Genomic DNA, 25065 nt, shown 5'->3' with positions numbered 1-25065 from the left:
AGCAGTCGGGTTTTAGGATCGTAAAACCCAATGCAAAATAGCCAAGCAAATGTTAGTGAATCAATTGCTTGGCTATTTTGCATGGGGTTTTACAAATTTGCATGGCTGGATTGGGAAATGGGTGATCGAGGGGGAAAACAGGTAGTGGGCCATTTAGTGAATCAGGTCGGTTAGCCGCAAGTATGGCTAAACCTGAGAAAACAGGTTTAGCGACAATTGCTGACTTTAGTAAATTGGGGCCTAAGAGCATTGTATTCAGCAACAATATTTTGTCCCCAGGAATACCCCCCCTCCCCTCTCCTTACTTAGCAAATGCTTGCTACTTATATGTACACATAGTATTAGACAAATTCCTTTCATTAGTATTTCATTTAGTTTTTATTATCACTCATTAATATATCTTTATTTGTATAATGTTATCTCCTCAGGATATTTATTTTATGATACTCTGCCCTATTAGAATTATATGTATTAGTATTATATGTATTATATGTGTTCTGTTCTTTTATGTATTACACCTTTGCAAATATCTCCCCTGCCCCGCAACAATGATAAAATAACTGCAAACAGTACAAAGCACAGCCCTGAGACTAATCTGTTCACTAAGAAAACACGACCACATCACCGAGGCATACATTGACTCATACTGGCTCCTAATTCAAGCAAGAATACTATTTAAATTCTACTGTCTACTATTTAAATCCATAAATGGTGACAGCCCAGCCTACTTGAACAACCGCCTAATCCAAACTACCACAACCAGACATAGGAAAACCCAGACACCATTCGCATACCCTCCAATCAGAGACATCAAATGGAAAAAACTGTAAGATGGCCTTCTAGCCACAAAGACAGCAAAACTAGACTACCAACTCTCTAATCTACTAATCGCAACCCCAGCCTACAAAACTTTCAAAAAAGAAATAAAAACCTTGCTATTCAAGAAATCCATGAAGACTAACTAACACCAAATGAAACATTTCAATCCTCTGAAGCAACCCACTCTACTCTGTAACACCTCTGGACATGTCCAGAAATCCTCTTCTGTAATCCGCCTTGAACCGCAAGGTAATGGCGGAATAAAAATCACTAATGTAATGTAATTATTTTGCAATAATTTACCAATATTTTCTTTTGTTCATTATTTTTATTGAATTTTAATAAGAATAACAAGTAACAAATAGTGTTTTATCATTTCTCATATTCAGAATCTCCATTTAAGGATTTCCTTCCCATGTAGATGATCTTTACAGCATAATTTGCTTACCCTAGAAACTCATGAATCAGTACTGTAGTTATAAGTAACAGCTGTCTTTATTTCTGCTGAGCTCAGCTAGTTGCATGTTATCCAGTCTCGTCACTCTTCTTGGACCTTTTTTACTGTTCAGCCTCAGGAATAGTCAAGAACAGTATATCAGGATTCAACTAAGTATTTCCTTATCATGGAAGACCAGATGTTATGTTACTATGCTACAGTGGTCATGGCAACCGATCCCTTGGCGTTCTGGACACAGAAGCCTGTGGTCTGGGCAGACCTCCCCACGGTTGCCCAGCATTTCTTTTCTTGCCTTCTAATCAATGTGTTTAATGAACGGGCACTGTCAATGGCAGAGGAGCACCACCAGACTGGCACCAGACCAGGTGGAAAAGCTAGCCTTCGTTAAAATAACCCTCTCTCTGCTGGGTTTGCCTGACTTTCCATGTGAGTTGCTGGAGGATGAGCATGTATTTATTTACGTTTCACATCTTTTTTTTGTTGGGGGGGGGGGGAAGCAGGAAGGGTGTTCTGCCTATTATCGACACAGGCGGCCAAATCAATAGCCACACTTTTGTGCTCAGCATTTGGCTATGCTGTTGCCACTCTTACTGTTCTCTGCCTGGCCTGCTTTTACTGCCCTTTGTTACTCGCTTGATTTGACTTGGGCGTTTTTGCAAAAAGAAAATGTAAAAAATAGGAAACAAATATTATTCTCTCTCCCCTTGGGCTATTCTTTCTCCTGTGTGTTCTGCTTTGCCCCTCTTTTGATGTCTTGGGCTATTCATGTCACAGTTGCTGCTTCTCTGTTCCTTTCTCAGTGTCCTGGTGTTCTCCTGTCACTCTTCTTGCACTCTGGGCCTGATATAAGGCCAAAAAATCAGCACTGACTAGAACAGAGATTAGTACAATTCTATAGAAGGTACATGCCATATATAGAATTATGCTTAGTAGCCATACGTGTTGCTATCATTTAGACACATTCATTTAGGCAAAGGAAAACTAAGCCTGAATACCTATTTCTAAGTTATGCACAGCTCGGGCATAATATATATTAGGAGTGCTTATGATCTGCCCATGTTCCTTCCCTGCCCATGCCCCCTTTTGCGATTCATGCACCAGAACCAACATGCATCACTTTATAGAATTCTCTTACCAAGTTGTGCGTGTAACTTATTAATATTTATTTATTTATTTTGATTTTAATCCCGTTGCTCCCAAAGAGTTCAGAACGGATTACAGGTTAAACATACATAGTATATAGTTAACAGGTTACAATTAACACTAGATTTGCCATAATTTCAGTACAAGTTTTTCCTAGCTAGACACATATTTAAGGTCTAATACTAATTTACATAATATACAGTTTAGCGGTTATAATTTACCCTGGTTATTCTTACAGTGCAATTTTTCCCAGTACAAGTTTTATCCTAATTGACAGGTTGGATTTGCCATAGTTATACCAGATTTTACCTTATAAGCTTTCTTTACATAACACATAATGGGTTCTGGTACCAATATACATTTTTTTGTAGTTCATCAGTCAGTGGCAGGGGTTAGGTGAAGAGGTATGTTTTTATTGCTTTCCTAAAATCGAGAAGTACATCAAGGAATCTGATCTGCGGGGGGCAGTGGCTTGGTATGTAGTGGGAGTAGGAACGTCGTTTGGCAGTTTGCAATTGCAGAGCATAGCCAATTAGCATAAACTATGAGATTTTAATTGCCAATAAATCATGGATTGTAAGTAGAGAATGACACGGGGAAAAAAATCTGTCCTCGTCACCGGACCACCGTCCCTTTCACCACCCCGTTCCCGCCGTCCCCTTCACCGCCCCATCCCCGCAGCATCCACCCTTCCCTCTCACTACCTCACCGCCCTTCAGCAGCCTGAGAATCTCCCTCCCTCCCCTTACCTTCACGGCGTAAAGAAACTTAAGGGAGGGAAAGCGCGCGGTCACCGATTGTGTGCACGGCCCCTTCCCTCTCTCCCTCCCTACCTCCGGCCAAATCTATCTCCCCCCTCCCCCTTACCTTCGCGGCACTTTAAAAAAGAAACTGAAGCCGGTGAAGTCTGCCTGTGCCGCCCTGCAGTCACGTGTGTGTGGGCGGAAGCTTCTCTTTACGGCAGCCATATGCAACTACAATGCTGCAGCTGCTGGAAGAAGGCAGTTTAGACATCGCCAGCCACAGGGCAGGGAGGTTTGTCAGACCAGGCCTGTTTTTTTTTTGGGGGGGGGGCGTTGAAAGCGCCACGAAGGTAAGGGGGGGTGAAAGCGCCACAAAGGTAAGGGGCAGGGAGGGAGAAAGGGAGCTGTTTCAACTCAGCGGTGACAGTAAGGAGGGCGGCAGTAAGGAGGGAGGGAGCACAATAGGACCGGGCCGGCTGTGCACCCCCCTTAAGGCTGCACCCGGGGCGGACTGCCCACCCTCCCCTTGGTACGCCACTGCAGATTGCCTTGAACTTTTATTGTCACTCTTCTTCATGCTGTGCTGCTCTTACTGTTCCCAAGTATAAATGAAAGAACCCAGGCTCTAAATACCTCATACACACTTAGAAACATGATGGCAGATAAAGGCCAAATGGCTCATCCAGTCTGTCCATCCGCAGTAACTATTATCTCTTCTCTCTCTGAGATCCTACATGACTATCCCAGGCTTTCTTGAAATCAGATACAGTCTCTGTCTCTACCACCTCTACCGGGAGACTGTTTCACGCATTTACCACCCTTTCTGTAAAAAAGTATTTCCTTAGATTACTCCTGAGCCTATCACTTCTTAACTTGATTATATGCCCTCTCATTCCAAAGCTTCCTTTCAAATGAAAGAGACTTGACTCATGCACATTTACTGTATTTTTTGCTCCATAAGATGTACTTTTTCCACCCCCAAAAGGGGTGCGTCTTATGGAGCGAATACACCTCTGCCTCCCTCCTGGTGTTCTACTGCTGCTCGTCACCACCCCTTTCCGCTGCTGGTGCTGCTTGCCCTCTTACCTGCTTGCCACCGCAGGAAAGGAAGAGAAGGGCTGGCGGTGTGCAAACTGGCCCACAAGTCTTGCCCCAACGTCAATTCTGACATCGGAGAGAAGGTCCGGACCAGCCAATCATTGGCCCAGACCTTATCTCCACTGTCAGAATTGACATCGGGGAAAGGCTTGTGGGCCCGATTGCATGCCGCCGGCCCTTCGTGGAGTTGCGGTAACTGGAGTCAGCCGCTTTGCCGTGTTGGCAGCAGGAGTCAGCCGCTGCCATGTTGGCAGCAGCATTGGGTGTGCGCATTGAGCGCGCTGCAGTCTAGGAGTGCAGGAGCCTTGTTTTGGTCGGAGGAGCCAGCTTTTTGGTCTTCCATAGAGGGATCTTCGGGCTCCTGAGACATCGGCAGTGCAGCAGTTCTTACAGTGGGGCCTCGAGGATCGTGACAGCCCATTCCTGTGGCAAGTTCAGGAGTGTGTGTGTGTTCAGTGTGTGTGTAGCTTGGTACGGATGTGCTAGTGGCACTGGTGGGGCACGGCCTGGGAAGTGAGCCTCTGGTTATTTGAGGTAGTGGGGTGTTGTGTTGGTAAGTTGGGGTTTACCAGGGTTTGGTGAAGGGGTTTTTTTTTGTGCTCCTTATGGCGCCTGCTAAAAAGTTTGGTTTCAGTGGAAGGAGGGGTCATTCTGAAGCAGTGGCAGTGCCTGTTGGCAGACCAGGGAGGAGGAATCAGCGTGGCAGGAAGGAAGGCAGGCAGGCTTCAGTGCGGGAGGGAGGAAGGACAAAGACTGGAAGGTAGTGAGGGGGAGGGGGCAAGAAATCGGGACATAGGAAAGAAGGAAGGAGGGCGGGAATAGAAAGACACAATTGTTGGGCCTGAGGAAGTAAAGAAAGAAAGAAAGAACTATCTAGTGCAATCAGAAATCACCAGACAACAAAGGTAGGATTTCAATTTAGTGATCAAAATCTGTCTGCTGCAGTATATTTGTCTATTTTTTCTAGGGGGCTGGGTTCAGAGGCACAATTTGGTTCAATTTTTTCCTTGTTTTTCCTCCTCTAAATCTAGGGTGCGTCTTATGGCGCTAAAAATACGGTACGTAGGTATTTAAATGTGTCTATCATATCTTCCCTCTCCCGCCCTTCCTCCAAAGCATACAGATTGAGATCTTTAAGTCTGTCCCCATATGCCTTATGATGAAGACCACACACCATTTTAGTAGCCTTCCTCTAGACCGACTCCATCCTTTTTATATCTTTTTGAAGGTGCGGCCTCCAGAATTGTACACAATATTCTAAACGAGGTCTCACCAGAGTCTTATACAGGGGCATCAATACCTCCTTTTTTCTATTGGCCATACCTCGCTCCCTTTGCACCCTAGCATACTTCTAGCTGTTGTCGTCACCTTTTCAACCTGTTTGGCCACCTTAAGATCATCGCATACAATCACACCCAAGTTCCGCTCTTTTGTCGTGCACATAAGTTCTTCACCCCCTAAACTGTAACGTTCCCTCGGGTTTTTGCAGCCCAAATGCATGACCTTACATTTCGTAGCATTAAATTTTAGCTGCCAAATTTCAGACCATTCTTCAAGCTTCATCAATACAAAATCAAATTGGGATAAGAAAACTAGTTTTGAATGTAAGGATCAAAAATGACTTTATAGATATACAGTATAATGACCCCTATCTGAAAGACTAGGTTGTTAAATATAATCAGGATAATAATGTGCTCAGAAATGTGTAGCCTTGCAAAGGGCTGAAGCCCCTATAGTGATACCTACCACCCAATCATTTCATATATGATAATGTGCTGAAAAATACTTTCAAATTGTGACTTCAGTGTTTGGTCAAATATTTGAGGGTCCCGATGCAGACTATGTTTCGTTGCCTTTTTCAAGGAACCAACAGTAGAAATTAAATGCTTGTCTCTAAACAAATGGGGTGATGAGCCCAGTTTAAAATTCCCACTCTAACAAAAATAAAAGAAATATACTCAGAAAAATCATAAACATTCAAAGCATTATATATTGTTTCAATGTTGCTGGCAAAGTTATAAGGAAGGTACCTGTCGGTGAAATTATTTGTGAAAGTTCTTTATTCCGCAGTCGGTCAATGAGCATAAAAAGCCGTCACAGATTTAAAATCTTAAACACGTCAGCAAGAGGGAGTGGGCATCTCTCGCTGCCAGGGGGTGTCGGGGGGGGGGGGGGGAGCATACATGGCCAGGTTTTGAAATGGTTTGAAGGCTTTCTTAAATCTAGAACTTACCAAGTAAAGCTTAATAATGAGTTTTCAAAATGCTGGAGTAACCCTTGTGGAGTACGCCAGGGGTCTCCTTTGTCTCCATTGCTTTATAACATTTATTTGGCCTCTTTAGGCAATAGATTATCCCTATTCAAAATTAAATGATTTAGCTATGCAGACGACATCACAGTTTTAATTCCTGTATATGCTTCTTTCTCTCAAATCAATCAAACTGTTATTGGTTAACTCGAAAGGTTTCTATACTCTATGGAAACTAAGAACTATTAGAGCATATTTTGATATTAACTTCTTTCGACTGTTAGTTAGTTCAATCATTGGTCCTTAGTCAATTAGATTATTTTAACATCGTTCATCTTGCTGGTGCTCAAAAAAATCTTCAAAGACTGTGTTTCATTCAGAATGCAGCAGTTAGACTGATTTTTGATTTAAAGAAGTATGACCATGTCACTGATTTCTATTGTCGATTGCACTGGCTTCCAGTTGAGGCAGGCATGGGTCATATTTAAGTTTGGCTATATTTGTTTTAAGGTATTAACAGGCTTAATTCTTTTGGAATCTTTCATTATTACAAATTCTAAACATTCTAGAAAATCTCATTCATTATATTCATTTCCTTCTGTAAAGGGATGTAAATATAAGAAATTCCAGGAATGATTGCTGTCTTTTCAGGCAGCCTTATGGATGAGGGATCTGACTCACATATTCACACTCTCAAATTCATATCAACAATTTTGACGTGCCTTAAAGACGCATGTTTTAGGGAATCTTTCGTAAGTTAGACATTGGATATTTATTCATTTGTATTACTAGTCTCTGTGAACCGCATAGAACTTAATGGTATTTGTGGTATACAAGTGTTTATGTTTATGTTGCTTGATGGCGATAAAATTTTCTGACAGGTCTGAGCTGTCAATCCATACTTTCCTGTCATCGCCTGAGGCTGTCAGTGCTCGGGCACTGATCAGAAAGTAAGGCAATGACCTGTTGGCAAATTTTGGCTGCAAATGTGGCTTAACGAGTTTACAGAAACACTCGGTGATTATAGAGAATCACTCAGAGTGCTCATTTTAGTATTAATGACCTCACTACTACATTTGCATGGCAGTATCGGAGACTGCTAGAAAACTTTGTAAGCCATGGTAGGCCGTTTTAATAATCTGCTGCTAAAATAAGTCCACGCTAAACCGGCTGGAACCAGTTTAGCAAGCATATTAAAGGCAGATTTTGGTTTTGAGAATCTGCCTTTGAGTTCTTTTACTACCCTTAGATGTATCCCATCAGGCCCATCCTTTTGTCTATTTTTAATTTAGCTAGCTCCTCACAAACACTGTTCTGAGAATCTCTCCAGGTCTACCACACATCCATTCCCATTTGCATTCATTTTTTGCAGTCCTACCCCTGGCCTTTCATCCGTGAACACAGAACAGAAATAATTTTAAGCAGTTCAGCCTTATACTTTACATTTTCTGCATATTTGTTCCCTTCACCCTTGAGCTTCACTATGCCGTTTTGACACTTCTTCCTATCCCTTACATATCTAAAAAATGTTTGTCCCCCAATTTTACTATATCAGTTATCTTTTCTTTCATTTGCATCTTTACTTTTCTGATGGCTTTTCCCACTTTTCATATCTTTTCACATATTTTGCCTGTCTTCTATTGTCTGCAACATCTTGTAATTTATGAAGGCTAACCTTTTTTTCTCTCATCTTTTCAGCTACTACATTTGAGAACCAAAGTGGCCTTCTTTTCCTTTTACCTCTATGTACTTTCCTAACATAAAGGTTTGTTTCCTTTAGAATAGCTCCTTTCAGTTTCACCCACTGCAGTTCTACTTTGTTCAGCTGTTCCGTTCTAACTCCTCCTTGAAGTATTCCCCCATCTCAATAAAGTTAGTTATTTTGAAGTCTAGAATAGAGAGCTGCACGGGAACGGGGACGACGGGGATCCCGCGGGTTCCCCCTTCGGGTCACGGGGATCCCATGGGGAGGGTCGTGGGGATCCCGTGGGGATGCCCCCTAGGGTCATGGGGATCCCGTGGGGACGCCCCTTGTGCTCTCGGGGATCCCACGGGGTTCAATGCCGTGAGGCTCATCTTATTTTCCTACCTGCCCTGCTGCGAGGCTCGTCTTTCATTTCCTGCCTGCCCTGCTGCAACACACATAGCCAATCGGAAGTCTTCCCCGATTTCAGCGCTGACATCAGAGGGAGGGCTTAAACAAAAGCACTCCCTTCCTCCGACGTCAGCGCTGACATCGGGAAGACTTCCGGTTGGCTGTGTGCGGCAGGGCAGGTAGGGAAAAGGCAGTGGCGTACCAAAGGAGGGGGGAGGTCCGCCACGGGTGCAGCCATGGGGGGGAGTGTGCACAGCTGGTCAGGTCCCCTTACCTTTGTGGCGCTTTCCCCGACCGACCAACAACAGGCCTAGCCGACAAACCTCCCTGCCCTGTAGCCGCGAATCTAAATTACCTTCTTACAGCAGCTTCAATACTCCAGCTGCTGTAAGAAGGTAATTTAGATTTGCAGGGAGGTTTGTCGGACCGGGCCTGTTCTGTTGTCGGTCAGGTGGAGAAGCGCCACGAAGGTAAGGGGCAGGGAGAGAGAAAGGGAGGAAAGGTGGAGTGGAGAGGAAAAGACACTTAAGATAAAACTGAGGGGGGAGAAAGACGCTGAAAGCACTGGGGAAGACAGGAGGGAGGGAGAAGGACGCTGAAAGCACATGTGGAAGAAAGAGGGGGGAGAAGGACGCTGACAGGACATGGGGAAGATGGGGGGGAGAAGGATGCTGAAAGGAAATGGGGAAGAGAGAGTGGGGAGAAGACGCTGGCAGGGAAGAAGACAGAGATGCCAGACTATGGGGGGAGCGGAGGGAAGAAGATGGGTGACAGACCAATTTGGAAGGGGGGAGAAAGGGAGAGGCACAGTAACAGAGCAAATGGAAGATGCAGAGAGAAGAGAGACAGTGGATGGAAGGAATTGAATGAGAACACGAGGAAAGCAGAAACCAGGCAACAAAATTGGAAAAAAATTCTTTTTTTTTTTTTGCTTAAGGATAAAGTAGTATATTAGTTGTGTTGATAAAAATTTATAAACATTAGAGGCTCTGGTAGAAACCCGTTTACAAAGTATGTATTCTTCCCCATTAATATTTCCAAATTAATAAAGTCTTTTTGCTTATTTTTAAATGGGTTTCTACCAGAGCCTTTAATTCAGTAGCATAATTAACTGAAATAACTATTTCTGAAGTTTATAGGGACGGGCGGGGATGTAGGGGATTCCTCGCGGGGACGGAGGGGATTCCTCACAGGGACGGGTGGGGATGGAGGGAGTCCTCACGGGGACGGGTGGGGACGGGTGGGACTTTGGCGGGGACGGGTGGTGACAGGTGGGATTTCTGTCCCCGCGCAACTCTCTAGTCTAGAACCTTCAAACTTGTATAAGTCTTCTCATCTCGCATTTTAATATTGAACCTCACCATTCAGTGTTTACTAGATGCCAAATGATCACTCACCGTAACCACAGAAACACTCTCCTCATTTGTAGGCACCAAGTCCAGAATAGTTCAATCCTGCATGAGTTCTGTTGTTAACTGCCAGAACAATTCTTTTGGTAGCGAATCCAAGATCTCCTTGCTTATAAACGACCCCTTAAGCACCTGGGCCAATCAGGGCCTTAGGCCCCTCCCCAGTGCATCCCATGATACACCGGGAAAGGGCAGGCCAACTATTCAGTTGGAAGCCGGCCAATTTATCAAAGGTATTGTGGGGTCTAAGTGGGCTGGGAGGGTTGGAGGGGGGTCAGGTAGCATGTCCTTTGGTGGTGGTGGTGGTGGGGGGGGAGATTACCAGCAGGAGAAACTGGGTATCCTGCCTTCTGATGATCTTGGGGGGGTTCCGGCAGGAGGGGCTAGTCATCCCTCCTGCCAGTGGATGTCGCTGCAAGGTGGCAGCAGGAGGAATTGGGCACTCTTGCCACAGATATTCGAGGGTGTGATGGCAGCTTTAGGGGTTCCGGTAAGAGGGACTGCATCCCTCCTGTTGGGGGATGTCTTGAGGGCTGATGGCAGGAGGGACTGGGCATCCCTCCTGGCGGTAGTCTTTGAGGGGGGGATAGGTTCCCTGCCCTGAGAGATTTCTTTGCTGTGATCAGCTCAGTGGCAACTCGATTCTCTAACCGCTGTTTATGACATAGATGCCGGTTAGAGAGTCATGGTGTTAGGCGATTCTTTATAGGACGCCCATGTGCGAATCTCAAAAGCCACTAAGGCGGCTTCTGAGACCGGGTGTTCTATATAGAATCCGACCCTTAGAACTGATTTTACATCATCTAAGTTACAACGTACAAGTTCCATCGAGGCAGCCTCGTAAAATTTTCGATTATCCCTGCAGTACAACTAAGTGTAGATTGGCCCACATCCTGCCCTCACCATTCCTTCAAAAACACCCCTTTCAGTTCTGGGTGCACAGTGGAATTCAGAGGCCTAAAAAGTCTCTGGATACATATAAAACCCTGTTCAATTATTGGCACTTGGATGACCTGTTTTTTTAGCATTTTATAAAATTTTACCCTTGAGTTAAACATTAGATAACAGGATCTTTCTTCCATGAGCCAGATTCTTTAAAACAGTTCCTCTTAAGAACTTTCAAGAAGGCCTAATGTCCTGTTGCAGTGGCATACCAAGAGTGGGTGATCCACCCCGAGTGCAGGGAGCTCATGGGTGCTGGAGTGGTCCCGGGTCTGCCTGTGTGCGGCTGTAGGCTCTGCTGGCACCCTACCTTCCCCTCTGATGTCAACATCCTGTTCCATGGTGGGGGAGCAGCAGAGCTGACCAATTCAGATACCTTCCCACTGTCTGGAGGAGGGGGTGCACCACCCTGGGTTCCCACTAGGGTTGCCAGATTTTTCAATTGTAAAATCCAGACACCCTAGACCAGTGGTCTCAAACTCAAACCCTTTGCAGGGCCACATTTTAGATATGTAGGTACTTGGAGGGCCGCAAAAAAAATAGTTAATGTCTTATTAGAGAAATTACAATTTTGCATGAGGTAAAACTCTTTATCCCAGGACAAGCAGGCAGCATATTCTTAACACATGGGTGACGTCACCGACGGAGCCCTCGGTACGGACCTTTTAACTAGAAGTTTCTAGTTGGCCGCACCGCGCGTGCGCGAGTGCCTTCCCGCCCGACGGAGGAGTGCGTGGTCCCCAGTTTCTTCGTTTCCGCGGAGCGAAGAAGACGCGTGTATTTTTTCAACGGCCGTTGAAATCACTTTTTGCCTTCCCGCTCGCGCTTTTGTTATATTTTTTTCTTCCTCTACCTCCGGGTTTCCTTTTTCTTTCAATTACAAAAAAAAAAAAAAAAAAACTTTGATTTTTATTGTTTCTTTCGTTTTTGCCCCGGCGGGGCCTGTTGCCATTATACAGGCCTCGGACTTCGATTTTGCGGAGGCTATCTTCCCCTTCATGCCCCCGCAGGTCGGTTTTAAGAAGTGCCAGCGGTGTGCACGCCCGATCTCCGTTTCTGACCCACACAATTGGTGTTTGCAGTGCCTGGGTCCGGAGCATCGGGCAGACTCCTGCACCCGCTGTGCCACTTTACAAAAACGTACTCTTAAAAACCGAAGAATCCAGCAAACCCTGCTCTTCGGCTCCGAGTCGGCGATGGATTCATCACCCTCAGCGGCGGTACCGCAGAAATCGGCACCGTCCAGCTCGACACCGACCGATCCCGCATCGGCGCCACTGGCGCCAGGTAAGCCGGCTAAGAAGCCTTCCTCTTCCCTCGAGCGCCCTCCAGCTACGGTGACGACACCGTCCATACCGGCATCGCACCGGTCCCGTAAACGCTCCGCCCCGATAACGGTGAGTGCCTCGTCATCGGCCTCCTCATCGCCGGGGCGTGGAGCGGCATCCAAGGAACCGAAGAAAAAGAAAGCGGTTCCGATGCCACCCCTGGATGACCGTATCTCGGCCATCCTACAAACTCAGCTTCAGGAGCAGTTGAAGAAACAGCTTGAACAACTGCTACCCTCTATCCTGGCACCGCTCCTTCCGGTACCAGACCGGCCCGAGCCCCGCACCGAGCCCCCGGTGTCCACTCCTTCGGTACCGGTAAACACCTCGATGCCGATCCTTTCGGCACAACAACTTCCTGATGATCCTGTGGTTCATTCTCGAACCACAGTGGATCCTGCTCGGCACCAGGCGGTACGGCACTCTTCTCGGGACCGAGAACGACGCCGATCGTCCTCCCCTGGTGCCGTTTCGGTGCGCTCTGGTAAATCTTTGTCCAAAACTCACCACACCGCACCCTCCACCCCGGTGTCCCGACACGCACCAGAAGTCAGGGATCCGGATTTATGGGAGGAGACTCCTCTCGGTACCGAGGAGGATCCCTCCTCATCTGATGAGGAACCATCGGCGCCTGATGCCTCCTCTAAACCTGAGCAGTCCTCTTTTTCTAAATTTCTGAGGGAAATGTCTGCTGCTCTGTCACTTCCCCTTGAATCTGACTCCAAAAAGTCCCAAGCCTTTTTAGAAGCCTTAGACTTTGAGCAACCTCCTAAAGAGTTCCTCAAACTTCCCGTACATGACATCTTACGGGAGACATTCTACAAAAATTTGGAAAATCCCCTCACGGTACCGGGAGCTCCCCGTAAACTGGACAACCTTTACCGTGTCATCCCTATTCCAGGATTCGACAAATCTCAATTGCCCCATGAGTCCCTTCTGGTGGAATCCACCTTAAAAAAGACTCAGGGCTCCAGTGTCTATGCCTCTACCCCTCCTGGCAGAGAAGGTAAGACCATGGACAAGTTTGGCAAGAGGCTTTACCAAAATGCCATGCTTGCCAACAGGGCAAACAACTATTCCTTCCATTTTTCCTTTTATCTCAAACACTTGGTCCAACAGCTGTCTGCCCTCCAGAAGTACCTTCCTGAGCGCAAGGTCCCGCTATTCCAGCAGCACATATCTGGCCTTCTCCAAATGCGCAAGTATATGGTCCGCTCGATCTACGACTCCTTCGAGCTCACCTCTCGGGCCTCTGCCATGGCTGTAGCCATGCGTCGCTTGGCCTGGCTCAGAGTCTCCGACCTGGACATCAACCACCAGGACCGCCTGGCCAACGCCCCCTGTCTCGGGGATGAGCTTTTTGGAGAGTCACTGGATTCCACCACCCAGAAACTCTCCGCCCATGAGACTAGGTGGGACACCCTAATCAAGCCGAAAAAGAAGGCTCCGCCTGCTCGACCCTATCGGCCTCAATCATCCTACCAGCGGAGGTTCTCAGCCAGGCCACTCAATCCGCCTCCCCAACAATCTCGGCGACCCCGTCAACAGCAGCACCATGCCCAGGCTCGGTCTCAGGCCACCCAACCCTCCAAGCCTCCTCAGCCTGCTAAACAATCTCAGCCCTTTTGACTCTTCTCTCCAGGGCATAGCCAGTCATCCACCCTCGCTGCCTCTTCCACAGCCTATCGGGGGTCGTCTCACCATTTTCTCAAGCCGTTGGGAAGTCATCACGTCGGACCAGTGGGTCCTCAACATCATCCGCCACGGCTACTCTCTCAACTTCCAGACTCTGCCTCCGGACAACCTTCCCGTAGAGTCTGCTTCAAACTCATCTCAAACCCCCCTCCTCCTGAGGGAGGTTCAATCCCTCCTCCTTCTCAATGCCATCGAAGAAGTACCTCCAGATCAAAGGGGGCAGGGATTCTACTCCCGCTACTTCCTGGTACCCAAAAAGACGGGAGACCTCCGTCCCATTCTCGATCTCAGGGACCTCAACAAGTGTCTGGTCAAGGAGAAGTTCAGAATGCTCTCCCTTGCCACGCTCTATCCTCTTCTTTCTCAACACGACTGGCTATGTTCCCTGGACCTCAAAGAGGCCTACACTCACATCTCCATCAATCAACATTCTCGCCGCTACCTGCGATTCCAGGTACTGCACCACCACTATCAGTACAAGGTGCTACCGTTCGGCCTCGCCTCCTCACCCAGGGTCTTCACCAAGTGCCTTATAGTGGTAGCGGCCTTCCTCAGGTCTCACAACCTCCAGGTGTTCCCCTATTTGGACGATTGGTTGGTGAAAGCACCTACGTCTCCACTTGTGCTACAGGCTACTCATCACACCATCTCTCTCCTCCACCTCCTGGGGTTCGAGATCAACTACCCCAAGTCGCATCTGCTTCCCACCCAGCGACTTCAATTCATTGGAGCAGTTCTGGACACCACGCTAATGAGGGCTTTTCTCCCCTCCGATCGCAAGCAGACCCTGCTCCATCTCTGCCGTCAGGTACTCATGCATCCCTCCATTCCTGCTCGACAGATGATGGTCCTCCTGGGTCACATGGCCTCGACAGTGCATGTCCTTCCTCTGGCTCGTCTCCACCTTCGTACACCTCAGTGGACGCTCGCCAACCAGTGGTCACAGACTACGGATCTTCTTTCTCATCCCATCTCTGTGACATCATCTCTTCAGCAATCTCTCCAATGGTGGTTGAACTCCTCAAATCTTTCCAGGGGTCTACTTTTCCATCTGCCCCCCCACTCTATGATCATCACCACAGATGCGTCCCCCTACGCGTGGGGAGCTCACCTGGGAGATCTACGCACCCAGGGACTTTGGACCCCACAGGAGCGTCGTCATCACATCAATTTCCTGGAACTCAGAGCCATATTCTACGCCCTCAAGGCTTTCCAGCATCTTCTCTGTCCTCAAGTCCTCCTCCTGTGCACAGACAATCAAGTCGCCATGTACTACATAAACAAGCAGGGCGGCACCGGATCTCGCCCCCTTTGTCTGGAGGCTCTGCGCATATGGACCTGGGCCACGGACCGCAATCTCTTTCTCAGGGCGGTCTATATCCAGGGCGAACAGAACTCTCTGGCCGACAATCTCAGCCGCATCCTTCAACCTCACGAGTGGACGTTGGACCCTCCGACTCTACTCTCCATCTTTGCTCGATGGGGCACTCCGCAGGTGGACCTCTTTGCAGCACCTCACAACCATCAGCTGCCCCAATTCTGTTCCAGACTCTTCTCTCCTCACCGTCTGGCCCCGGATGCATTCCTGCTCGACTGGAGGGATCGGTTCCTCTATGCCTTCCCTCCACTTCCTTTGATGTTGCGGACCTTGTCCAAACTCCGCAAGGACAATGCCACCATGATCCTCATCGCCCCTCGGTGGCCTCGTCAACACTGGTTCTCCCTTCTGCTTCAACTCAGCTCCAGGGAGCCCATTCCTCTTCCTGTGTTTCCTACTCTACTTACACAGCAGAATCAGTCTCTACTACATCCCAACCTGTCTTCCCTCCACCTGACAGCTTGGTTTCTCTCGGGCTGACCTCTCCGGAGAATCTATCTCAACCGGTCCGCCTCATTTTGGACGCCTCCAGGAAACCGGCCACTCTTCAATGTTACCATCAGAAGTGGACCAGATTCTCCTCGTGGTGTCTCCGGCATCATCAAGAACCCACCTCTTTGGCGGTGGAAACTGTCTTGGACTATTTGCTCTCGCTGTCCAACGCTGGCCTCAAAACCACTTCCATCAGAGTCCACCTCAGTGCCATCACTGCGTTTCACGAGCCTATTCTCGGAAAACCCCTCACGGCTCATCCTCTGGTTTCAAGATTTATGAGAGGGCTCTTCAACATCAAACCGCCTCTCAAGCCTCCTCCCGTCGTCTGGGACCTGAATGTGGTTCTCTCTGCCCTTATGAAACCTCCGTTTGAGCCTCTTGCCACAACTTCATTCAGGCTTCTTACCTGGAAGGTGCTTTTCCTAATTGCCATCACCTCTGCCAGGAGGGTTAGCGAACTGCATGCACTGGTTGCCGACCCACCGTTCACTGTTTTTCACCATGACAAGGTTGTTCTGCGTACCCACCCTAAATTCCTTCCCAAGGTGGTCTCAGCTTTTCACCTCAACCAGTCCATTGTGCTTCCCGTCTTCTTCCCTAAGCCTCACTCGCATCCTGGAGAACAGGCGTTGCACACGCTGGATTGTAAGCGTGCACTTGCTTACTACCTTGATCGTACCAGAGCTCACCGAACATCCCCTCAGCTCTTTTTGTCTTTCGATCCCAACCGTTTGGGCCGTCCTGTCTCCAAACGGACACTTTCAAATTGGCTTGCTGCCTGTATTGCCTTCTGTTATGCTCGGGCCGGTCTCTCTCTGGAAGGATCTGTCACGGCCCACAGAGTCCGAGCTATGGCTGCTTCTGTGGCTTTCCTCCGTTCCACGCCCATCGAGGAAATCTGCAAGGCGGCCACTTGGTCCTCAGTTCACACGTTCACTACTCACTACTGTCTGGATGCATTCTCCAGACGGGATGGACACTTCGGCCAATCTGTGTTACAAAATTTATTTTCCTAATGGCCAACCATCCCTCCTCCCTCTTTGTTAGCTTGGAGGTCACCCATGTGTTAAGAATATGCTGCCTGCTTGTCCTGGGATAAAGCACAGTTACTTACCGTAACAGGTGTTATCCAGGGACAGCAGGCAGATATTCTTAAGTCCCACCCACCTCCCCGGGTTGGCTTCTTAGCTGGCTTATCCTAACTGGGGACCACGCACTCCTCCGTCGGGCGGGAAGGCACTCGCGCACGCGCGGTGCGGCCAACTAGAAACTTCTAGTTAAAAGGTCCGTACCGAGGGCTCCGTCGGTGACGTCACCCATGTGTTAAGAATATCTGCCTGCTGTCCCTGGATAACACCTGTTACGGTAAGTAACTGTGCTTTATAGTTTATAAATTTTTCCTTTTGGCTAAGTCTTAATAATAATAATATAATTTATAACTAAAGAGACATATGTTCAAGAAACTGTTTTATTTTACTTTTGTGATTATGATAAACATACCGAGGGCCTCAAAATAGTACCTGGCGGGCCGCATGTGGCCCCCCGGACCGCAAGTTTGAGACCACTGCCCTAGACCCACCTCCAGGCCCGCCCATCTGTACCCCAGTCCCGCCCTAGCTCCGCTCCCTGCTACTTGCCCATGATTGAGAGGAGGCTTTTCAAAATCCAGACAAAGTGCCAGGTTTTGAAAAGCCGTCCGGACTCCAAGACATGTCCTCAAAAGGAGGACATGTTTGGGAAAATCCGGACATCTGATAACTCTAGTTCCCACCCCACTAGGTACACCACTATCCTGTTGTAACCCAATTGATAATTATTTTAAGACACTTAGGGGGATCAGCAGAGAAGCACCTGGACTTAAGGTGAGGAGAAGTAAAGTTTTGCACTTAACATGTGGTAAGTGCAAAGGCTGTGCACTGTTGGAGGAGTTTCCATTTGGTTCCCACAGAGTTACCATACAAGTTATTTACAGTGTGATAAGTAGATTTATAATTAGCACAAGTGAACTTTGCATTACCTGATAAGGGAGCAGCAAATGCATTGACACCGAAGTGACAGTACATGGTAAAAGTACCATATGCTAACTGCATTAGTCAGTCCGCACCCATTCTCCACCCATAACCTGCTCATTTCCCACCCCATAACACATAGTAACATAGTAAATGTTGGCAGATAAAAACTTCCATGTTCCATCCAGTCTGCCCAACATGGTGGCCAAAATTGAATTGGGCACTCTTCATGATTTAACTGACATTTTAAAACTCTCTTTCTCCCTGTCACTTTCGGGGCATACATTGTAGAAGTCTACCTGGTACTGGCTTCAGTTACCACATACTTAATAAATGCAGTGGATTCAGGAATGTGGGCATTTATAAGGAGCTAAATAACTACGCTGAATACCTCAGTCATTGAATACGACTACGCGTAGGCTCCATTACTGAGGCCTCCTCCTGTATGTAGATTATTCTATGCACTGTGTGATAAAAGTGGGAAGTGGTTGATATATAATAATAATAACAGTTTATATACCGCAATACCGTTAAGTTCTATGCGGTTTACAGAAGATTAGTGGGGTACAAGTTGAGTTGACGTACAAGTTGAGTTAACTTAAGGGATGTGGGAACAATGGGGAGAAAGGGCAAGAGAGGGGAAGGAGGGAAGTGGGTCAGCTGTCTAGGTATTTCAGGAATAGGTGAGTTTTGAGGCGTTTCCTGAATACCTCATAAGTGGTGGGCAATAGGAGTTGTTCTAGGTCTTTACCCCATAGAGCAGCCTGATGTGAGAGAAGATGCTCATGGTGTTTTTTTAGTTTGCATCCTCTAACCGGGGGAGAAACGAAGTGCAAGTGGGAGCTTCTCTTGTGTATGTTGGCTGAGAAGGAGAATAGGTCAGTGATGTATTTAGGGGTTAGACCGTAGAAAACTTTAAAACAGAGGCAGGCGAACTTAAACTTTACACGAGCTTCCATCGGCAGCCAGTGTAGCTGTTTGAAGTATGGCGTCACGTGATCGAACTTCTTTAGACCGAAGATTAGTCTGACCGCAGTGCTTTGCATTAGTTGTAATCGTCGCATATTCTTTTGGAGGATTGCTAAGTAGGCGATGTTACAGTAGTCGAGTTGACTTAATACGAGGGATTGTACCAAGATTCTGAAGGCAGAGTTATCAAAGTATGCTTTAATGGATTTAAGTTTCCAGAGGGTGAAAAAACTCTTTTTGATTAGGGAGTCCACCTGATCTTTCATGGTGAGGCATTGGTCCAGAGTTGCACCCAGTATTTTAATGGTGGGCTGTATGGGGTAGTTATGTTTGTTGATGTCTAGTGGGGTTTTGGTGTCAAGAGGGCGCGGTGAAGCGACAAAGAATTTTGTCTTCTCAGTATTGAGCTTGAGTTTGAAGTCTGTCATCCAATGTTCCATCAAGTTTATGGCTTCTGATGCTTTTGGAATTGTTTCTGAGATGGAGTTGGCAAATGGGATAATAATTGTGAAGTCATCAGCGTAACTGAATAATTTTATCCCCAGCTGGGTTAATTGAACGCTCAGTGAGGTCATGTAGATATTGAAAAGCAGAGGGGATAGTGGGGACCCTTGCAGAATGCCGGATGGGTTGCTCCAGGTGTTGGAGAGATCATTGTTGAAGCGAACCTGATAGGTTCGGGACGAAAGTAAACCATGAAACCAGTTTAGCACTTCGCCTCTGATGCCAATAGCATCTAGACACTGTAGCAATTTCGCATGGTCTACAAGGTCAAAGGCAGAGCTCATGTCGAATTGCATGATCAGGGCACTGAGGCCTTTGCTTAAAAATAGGTGCAAGTAATCTAAGATGGCCGCAATTACCGTTTCTGTGCTGAAAAGCGGTCTAAAGCTGGATTGAGTCTCATGAAGGAGTGAGAACTGGTCTAGATATTCCATTAATTGGGAGTGTACCAGCCCCTCCATGATCTTTACAAAGAGTGGTATATGGAAGCAATTGGTCTGTAGTTGGAAACTAGGGCTGACGATTCTTTGCTATTTTTTAGGATAGGGGTTATTATTATGTGGCCTTTGTTGGTGAGGAATTTTCCGTTTTTCAGGTTATGGGCTAAGTAGTGCAGTAGAGATAGTTTAAATTCAAGTGGTGCCGCTTTCATGATTTCCGGGGGACATGAGTCCAGGAAGCAGTATGATTTGGAGTATTTGTTGTATAATTTGGTATAGTTATTCCAATCTAAGTCTTGAAATGAATCCCAGAACATGTCTGCAGGGGTTTCATTTCCCTGTGTGTTAGCTATATGGTGTTCATTAGGTTCTTCTGTTGGGCAATTGTTTCTTAGTTTTTTAATTTTTGAGTCAAAGTGCAGGGCTAGGTCGTTCGCCGAGGGTAATTTAAAGTTGTGTGTGGATAGAGTGTAGCGGGTGGTGTCAAATAGGTTAGTAACCAGATTGAACAGCTCTTTTGTATTAACTCCCCATGAGCTGTTGCAGGATGAATTGATTTTGTTTGAGTAAAATGCTTTGCGTTTATCTTTTATTAGTTGTTTGTAGGTTTTTATATTGGCTCTCCAATTGTTACGGTCTGATAATTCTCCTGTTTTTTTCCATTTTCTTTCTAGACGTCTGGCTAACTGTTTCATTTTTAAGAGATCAATGTCGAACCATTTGTTATATTTATTTGCATTACTTTTACTGGTATGTTTAGGTGCAATGTTGTCTAAAATGCAGGTGCTGGTAGTGGTCCAGTGATCCCAAAAATCAACTACTTCCTTTACCTCTGCTTGTAATTTATATTGCGCCCAGTAGTTATCTGGGTTGATGTGGCCTCTCGTGAGATGTTCTTTTTTTATTTTTGGTTGGGTAATTTGTTTTCGTTGGAACCAGATTAGCTTGAAATAGAAAGTGAAGTGATCGGACCAGATGTCGTGGTACCAGGTGCCTCCTGGTAATGAGATGGTGGGGTCTGGGAGTTCCTTTGTGGACATGGCTACTACGTCTAGATGGTGGCCTTTTTCGTGAGTTTGTGCGGAGGGAGGGAGGTTGTAGTTAAGTAGGGATAGGAAGTTTTTGAATTCTTTTGTGTCTGTGTTGTCCTCTTCATCGAGATGTATGTTTATGTCTCCTGCGATAATATTGTAAGAGGAACTAAGAGAGTTGTGTAGGACGAATTCGCAAAAGTCCTCTTTGGCTTTTGACAAACTTTTCGGTGGGACGTAGAATAGTATGCATGAGAGGGAATCTTCTAAGTGGATGTTACTGATTTTACAGGCTAGGATTTCTAGTTGGTTGGATGTTTTGGAGTCCATAAGTTCGAACTCGAATCCTTCTTTGAGAAGAATTGCTAATCCTCCTCCTTTTTTTCCCTCGCGGTTTAGTGTAAGGATTTTGAAATTGTCAGGAAGGAGATCGGTAATTATTGGGTCGTCTTCAGACAGTAGCCAAGTTTCAGTTAGAAAGAGGCAGGCTATTTGTTTGCTGATGATCCAATCTTTGATTAGAAAGGCCTTGTTCCTGACTGATCTAGTGTTAAGATAAGCACAGGGGATAGTAGCGGATGTGATGGGATTGGTATGGGTGATGGTTCTTATGGGTTTTACTACCCTTGTTCTTTTTTTGCGGGTGCGTTGATGTGTTCTTGTGTTTGAGATAATGCTAATGTTATATGTATTGTCTTCTTGTGGAATGGAGATGTGCGTGGTCGATAAAGCGGGGAAATGGGTAAATTGTAGTTGAGGGTAGAGAGTGTGAATCTCTTTGATGCTAATACTTAGCATGTAGAGTAGTAATATTAGTAAGAGGTTCATGGTTGGATTGTAGATGGGTTAGGGTGGAAAAGAAGATAAGTTAAGTGGAGGTTGGTTTTGAGACGTCTCTGACCGTATAGCGTCTAACAGTGCATTCGTCTAACAGTACATACCATTAAGTTCTTCATGCATCTAACAGTGCAAGCCATTAACATTAACAGTACTTGTCATTAACAGTTTTCATGCGACTATCAGTACCTGTTCCTAGCGACACATGCTTCTAACAGTACATGTCGTTAATATTAACTATGCATGAGCCTAACGGTTTTTCATGCGACTATCAATACCTGCTCCCAACAATACATGCGTCTAACAGTACATGCTACTAAGTTCTTCATGCGTCTAGCAGTGCATTCCATTAACAGTACATGCCACTAACAGATTAGCATATATATAATTTAGTGAAGTTTTCCCACCAGGGATTTTCAGTTTAGTGCATTTATAAGGTGTGCCAATTATAGGTGTAGATATTTTATTTTTCAAACTTTAAACTACTAGTGACCAAGTTATTCAGTTTTGCATTGCAAGCTGAATCCAAAGCTGTCTTAAGAAACTTATAGTATAGTGTCTTGTCTACATCAAATCATCCAGTTGAAATATGTAGAAATTACGATATCTATTTGAATGTACAAATAGTCTGAACTACATCTGTAGCCACATAATCGTCTTTAAAATGTCATTTATGCAGTTAATTTAATGTTATTTAGCAAAATCCAGCAAAGATGCCATATCTTGTTTGCTTTTGTTTTGGCTCTTGAGCTCCCTGCTAGCTATCTTCCTAATATAATGCTCCCTTCTCTCCTGATTACATACATGACCAGCAGCCTCAATTGTCATTTTTACACACTTTTCTATGAATTGGGTGTGTGATGGCCAGTCTAGATTCTAGAACCACCATAGGGAAGATTCCAGTGCCAGAATTCATTTATTCTCTTTGCTATGACCTTGTCTTCCTTGAGTTCCCTTTCTACTCCTTGGTCATCTGGTGGTTCAACTGATTCTTTTCTCAGCTTCTTGCTTCTAATATACCTAATATAGTTTTTCATATGTGTTTTTGCCTCGAACACAATCTTCTTTTCAAGGTCTCTTTTTGCCTTCCTTATAGCACCTTGCATTTGACTTGTCATTCCTTGTGCTGTTTCATATTATGTTTATGTTTATTGTAAGCTTCTATACCACTACTAATAGTTGAGTCAATTCAGAGCAGTTTGCATGAGCTTTAGTATAGTTGTTACAAATAAATGAGCTAAATATATGTATATCTTACTTATATATACCATATATGTACATGTATTATAGTTTCTGTATATCATATATTCATCTTTCTTTGTATTATGTGTGAGTTCACCCTTTCATGATCCAAGGAGGAGTAGCTTGCTGTTTCTTCCATGTTGCTATTCCCCCTAATTGTTTCTTTATTTGCTAAAGTGTTCTGTGAAGAGTATTTTCTTTATTTCTTTCTTGAACTTTTTTGGTGTCCTTTTCTAGTCTTCCCTCAAAGGGAGTTCCACTACATTGGAGCCATCACCGAGAATATTCTTTTTCCTGACATTTTTGTATTTGATGTCTCTGAAGGAGGGTATTTCCAGTAGGTATTCTAGGCTTGAAAGTAGGGTATGAATTGGTGTATGGTTGTCTATTCTGTTCGCTAGGTATTGCAGTTCTGAAAGTTGAATGATTATGTACGTCAGCCAAATGATCTTGAATTTCACCCTGCTTTCAAGCGGGAGTCAGTGTAACTCAGTAACGGGGTGGCACTCGTCTGCCTCAGTTTTCCAAGCAGAAATCTAGCTGCAGCATTTTGTACTATTTGGATCTGCCTCATCATGTACTTCGGGATGCCTAGCAGGATTGCATTGTAGTAGTCAAATATTGAAAGTACCAGGCATATTACTACATTGGCCATCACTTGATGGTTAGGTAGGGTATTAGTCCTCTAACGCAGTAGAGTTGGTCATAAGCGTTTTTCACAGTGCGTTGGATGTGTATCATCTTGTCTAGGTTTGGGTTTAAACCACGACCTAGCAGTGTGCAAATATGTATATGAATCCCCAAATTATGGGTGAAAATATATTTTTGTGCAGATTCTTCAGAAATGCCTCCACCAGCCCGTTATTACTTGAAAACAAGGCTGTGTGATACTCTCTCCGGCATTTGTATCATCATTAAATCTGCTTTTAAAAAATAAAAAAAAATAAAAATATATATATATGTATATAAATATATATATATATATATATATATATATATATATATATATATATATATATATATACATATATATATATATATGTATATAAAGTGCTTGATGTGCATAAAATGTTTTTTTAAATCAAACTTTCATAGCCATAAACTTCGTTGCTACAAAGCATTCAAAAATTTAATTTAAGTTCCACTTAATTTTAGAGCCGCTGTATTGTCGGTTTTAACTTTCGTTGTTGATTACCAGTACTCGTCTGTGCCGAGAAGGAACTGGTCAACATGTTTTGCCATAAGCTTTTTCAAGAATAGCCCCCTCTTCATTGCCAACGTGCACCACCTGACTCAGTCTTTAGATCAAAGACTTGGTTTGGGTTTAGCCATACTCCTAGGTTTCTCACTCTTTCTGTGGATGATTTTATGGTGTTACCATTCAGAGTTAGTTGGTAACTTGGACTGTTTCCACCCCGTTTGTTGATTAGACGTTGTTCTGATTTTTCCCTGTTGGTTACTAGTCCATTCGTTTGGAACCAACCAAAGATTTTCTCTGGGCCTGTCTTGATCTGTTTGGTCTTCATGTGTTGTTTCTTCAATAGGATGACCAATTGGACATCATCCGCATAGATGTAGCATTCCCATCCTTGTTTTCTGATTAATTTCCCCAGTGGTTGGAGGAAGATTTTGAACAGCATGGATGACATGACCAATTCCTGTGGTATTCCTATGTCTGCTTCCTTCCAGTTGCTTGTAGTCCCTTGCCATTCTATCCTAGTGTATCTTCCTGCAAATGTTTTCTGGGCACATTATCCAGCTTCTGAATTTGAGGGAGTGGGTATCCCTCCTGCCATTTTTTTTGGTTGGGGGGAGGGAGGGGGTGCTTTGTTGGGGTGGTGGCTTTTTTTCATTTTTTTTATTAGGCAGATATTTTGCGTGTGTAATACACACAAAATATCTGTGCCATTAAAAAAGAAAAAAAAAACCCGGCAGGCTTGTTCGTAACAGTTACCGACAGGTCTACAGCAGTCGGGTTTTAGGATCGTAAAACCCGATGCAAAATAGCCAAGCAAATGTTAGTAAATCAATCACTTGGCTATTTTGCATGGGGTTTTACAAATTTGCTTGGCCGGATTGGAAAATGGGCGATCGAGGGGAAAAACACGCGGTGGGCTGTTTTGTGATCATCGCTAAACCTGACTAATGAATTGGGGCCAAAGTGTTTTCTGCCAAGTCCAATG

At 45.4% G+C, this 25065-nt stretch overlaps 1 protein-coding gene across 2 annotated transcripts in view; it reads left to right on the top strand.

The window, feature by feature from the left end:
- The first annotated feature begins 1540 nt into the window (after positions 1-1540).
- SLC18B1 (solute carrier family 18 member B1) overlaps positions 1541-25065 on the top strand; it is a 148773-nt gene continuing 125248 nt past the window's right edge. The window contains exon 1 of one of the 2 annotated variants that reach the window (XM_033938973.1): positions 1541-1702. In XM_033938973.1, coding sequence (XP_033794864.1) covers positions 1579-1702 — 124 coding nt within the window. In that variant the 5' untranslated portion in view covers positions 1541-1578. The remainder of the gene's footprint in view (positions 1703-25065) is intronic. The other variant, XM_033938971.1, reaches the window with a different exon arrangement.

This window comes from Geotrypetes seraphini, chromosome 3 (genome assembly GCF_902459505.1).
Source record: "Geotrypetes seraphini chromosome 3, aGeoSer1.1, whole genome shotgun sequence".
Taxonomy (NCBI): Eukaryota; Metazoa; Chordata; class Amphibia; order Gymnophiona; family Dermophiidae; genus Geotrypetes; species Geotrypetes seraphini.
Note: the sequence above shows the minus strand (reverse complement) of the source record. Positions and strands in the feature narration are given on the sequence as shown.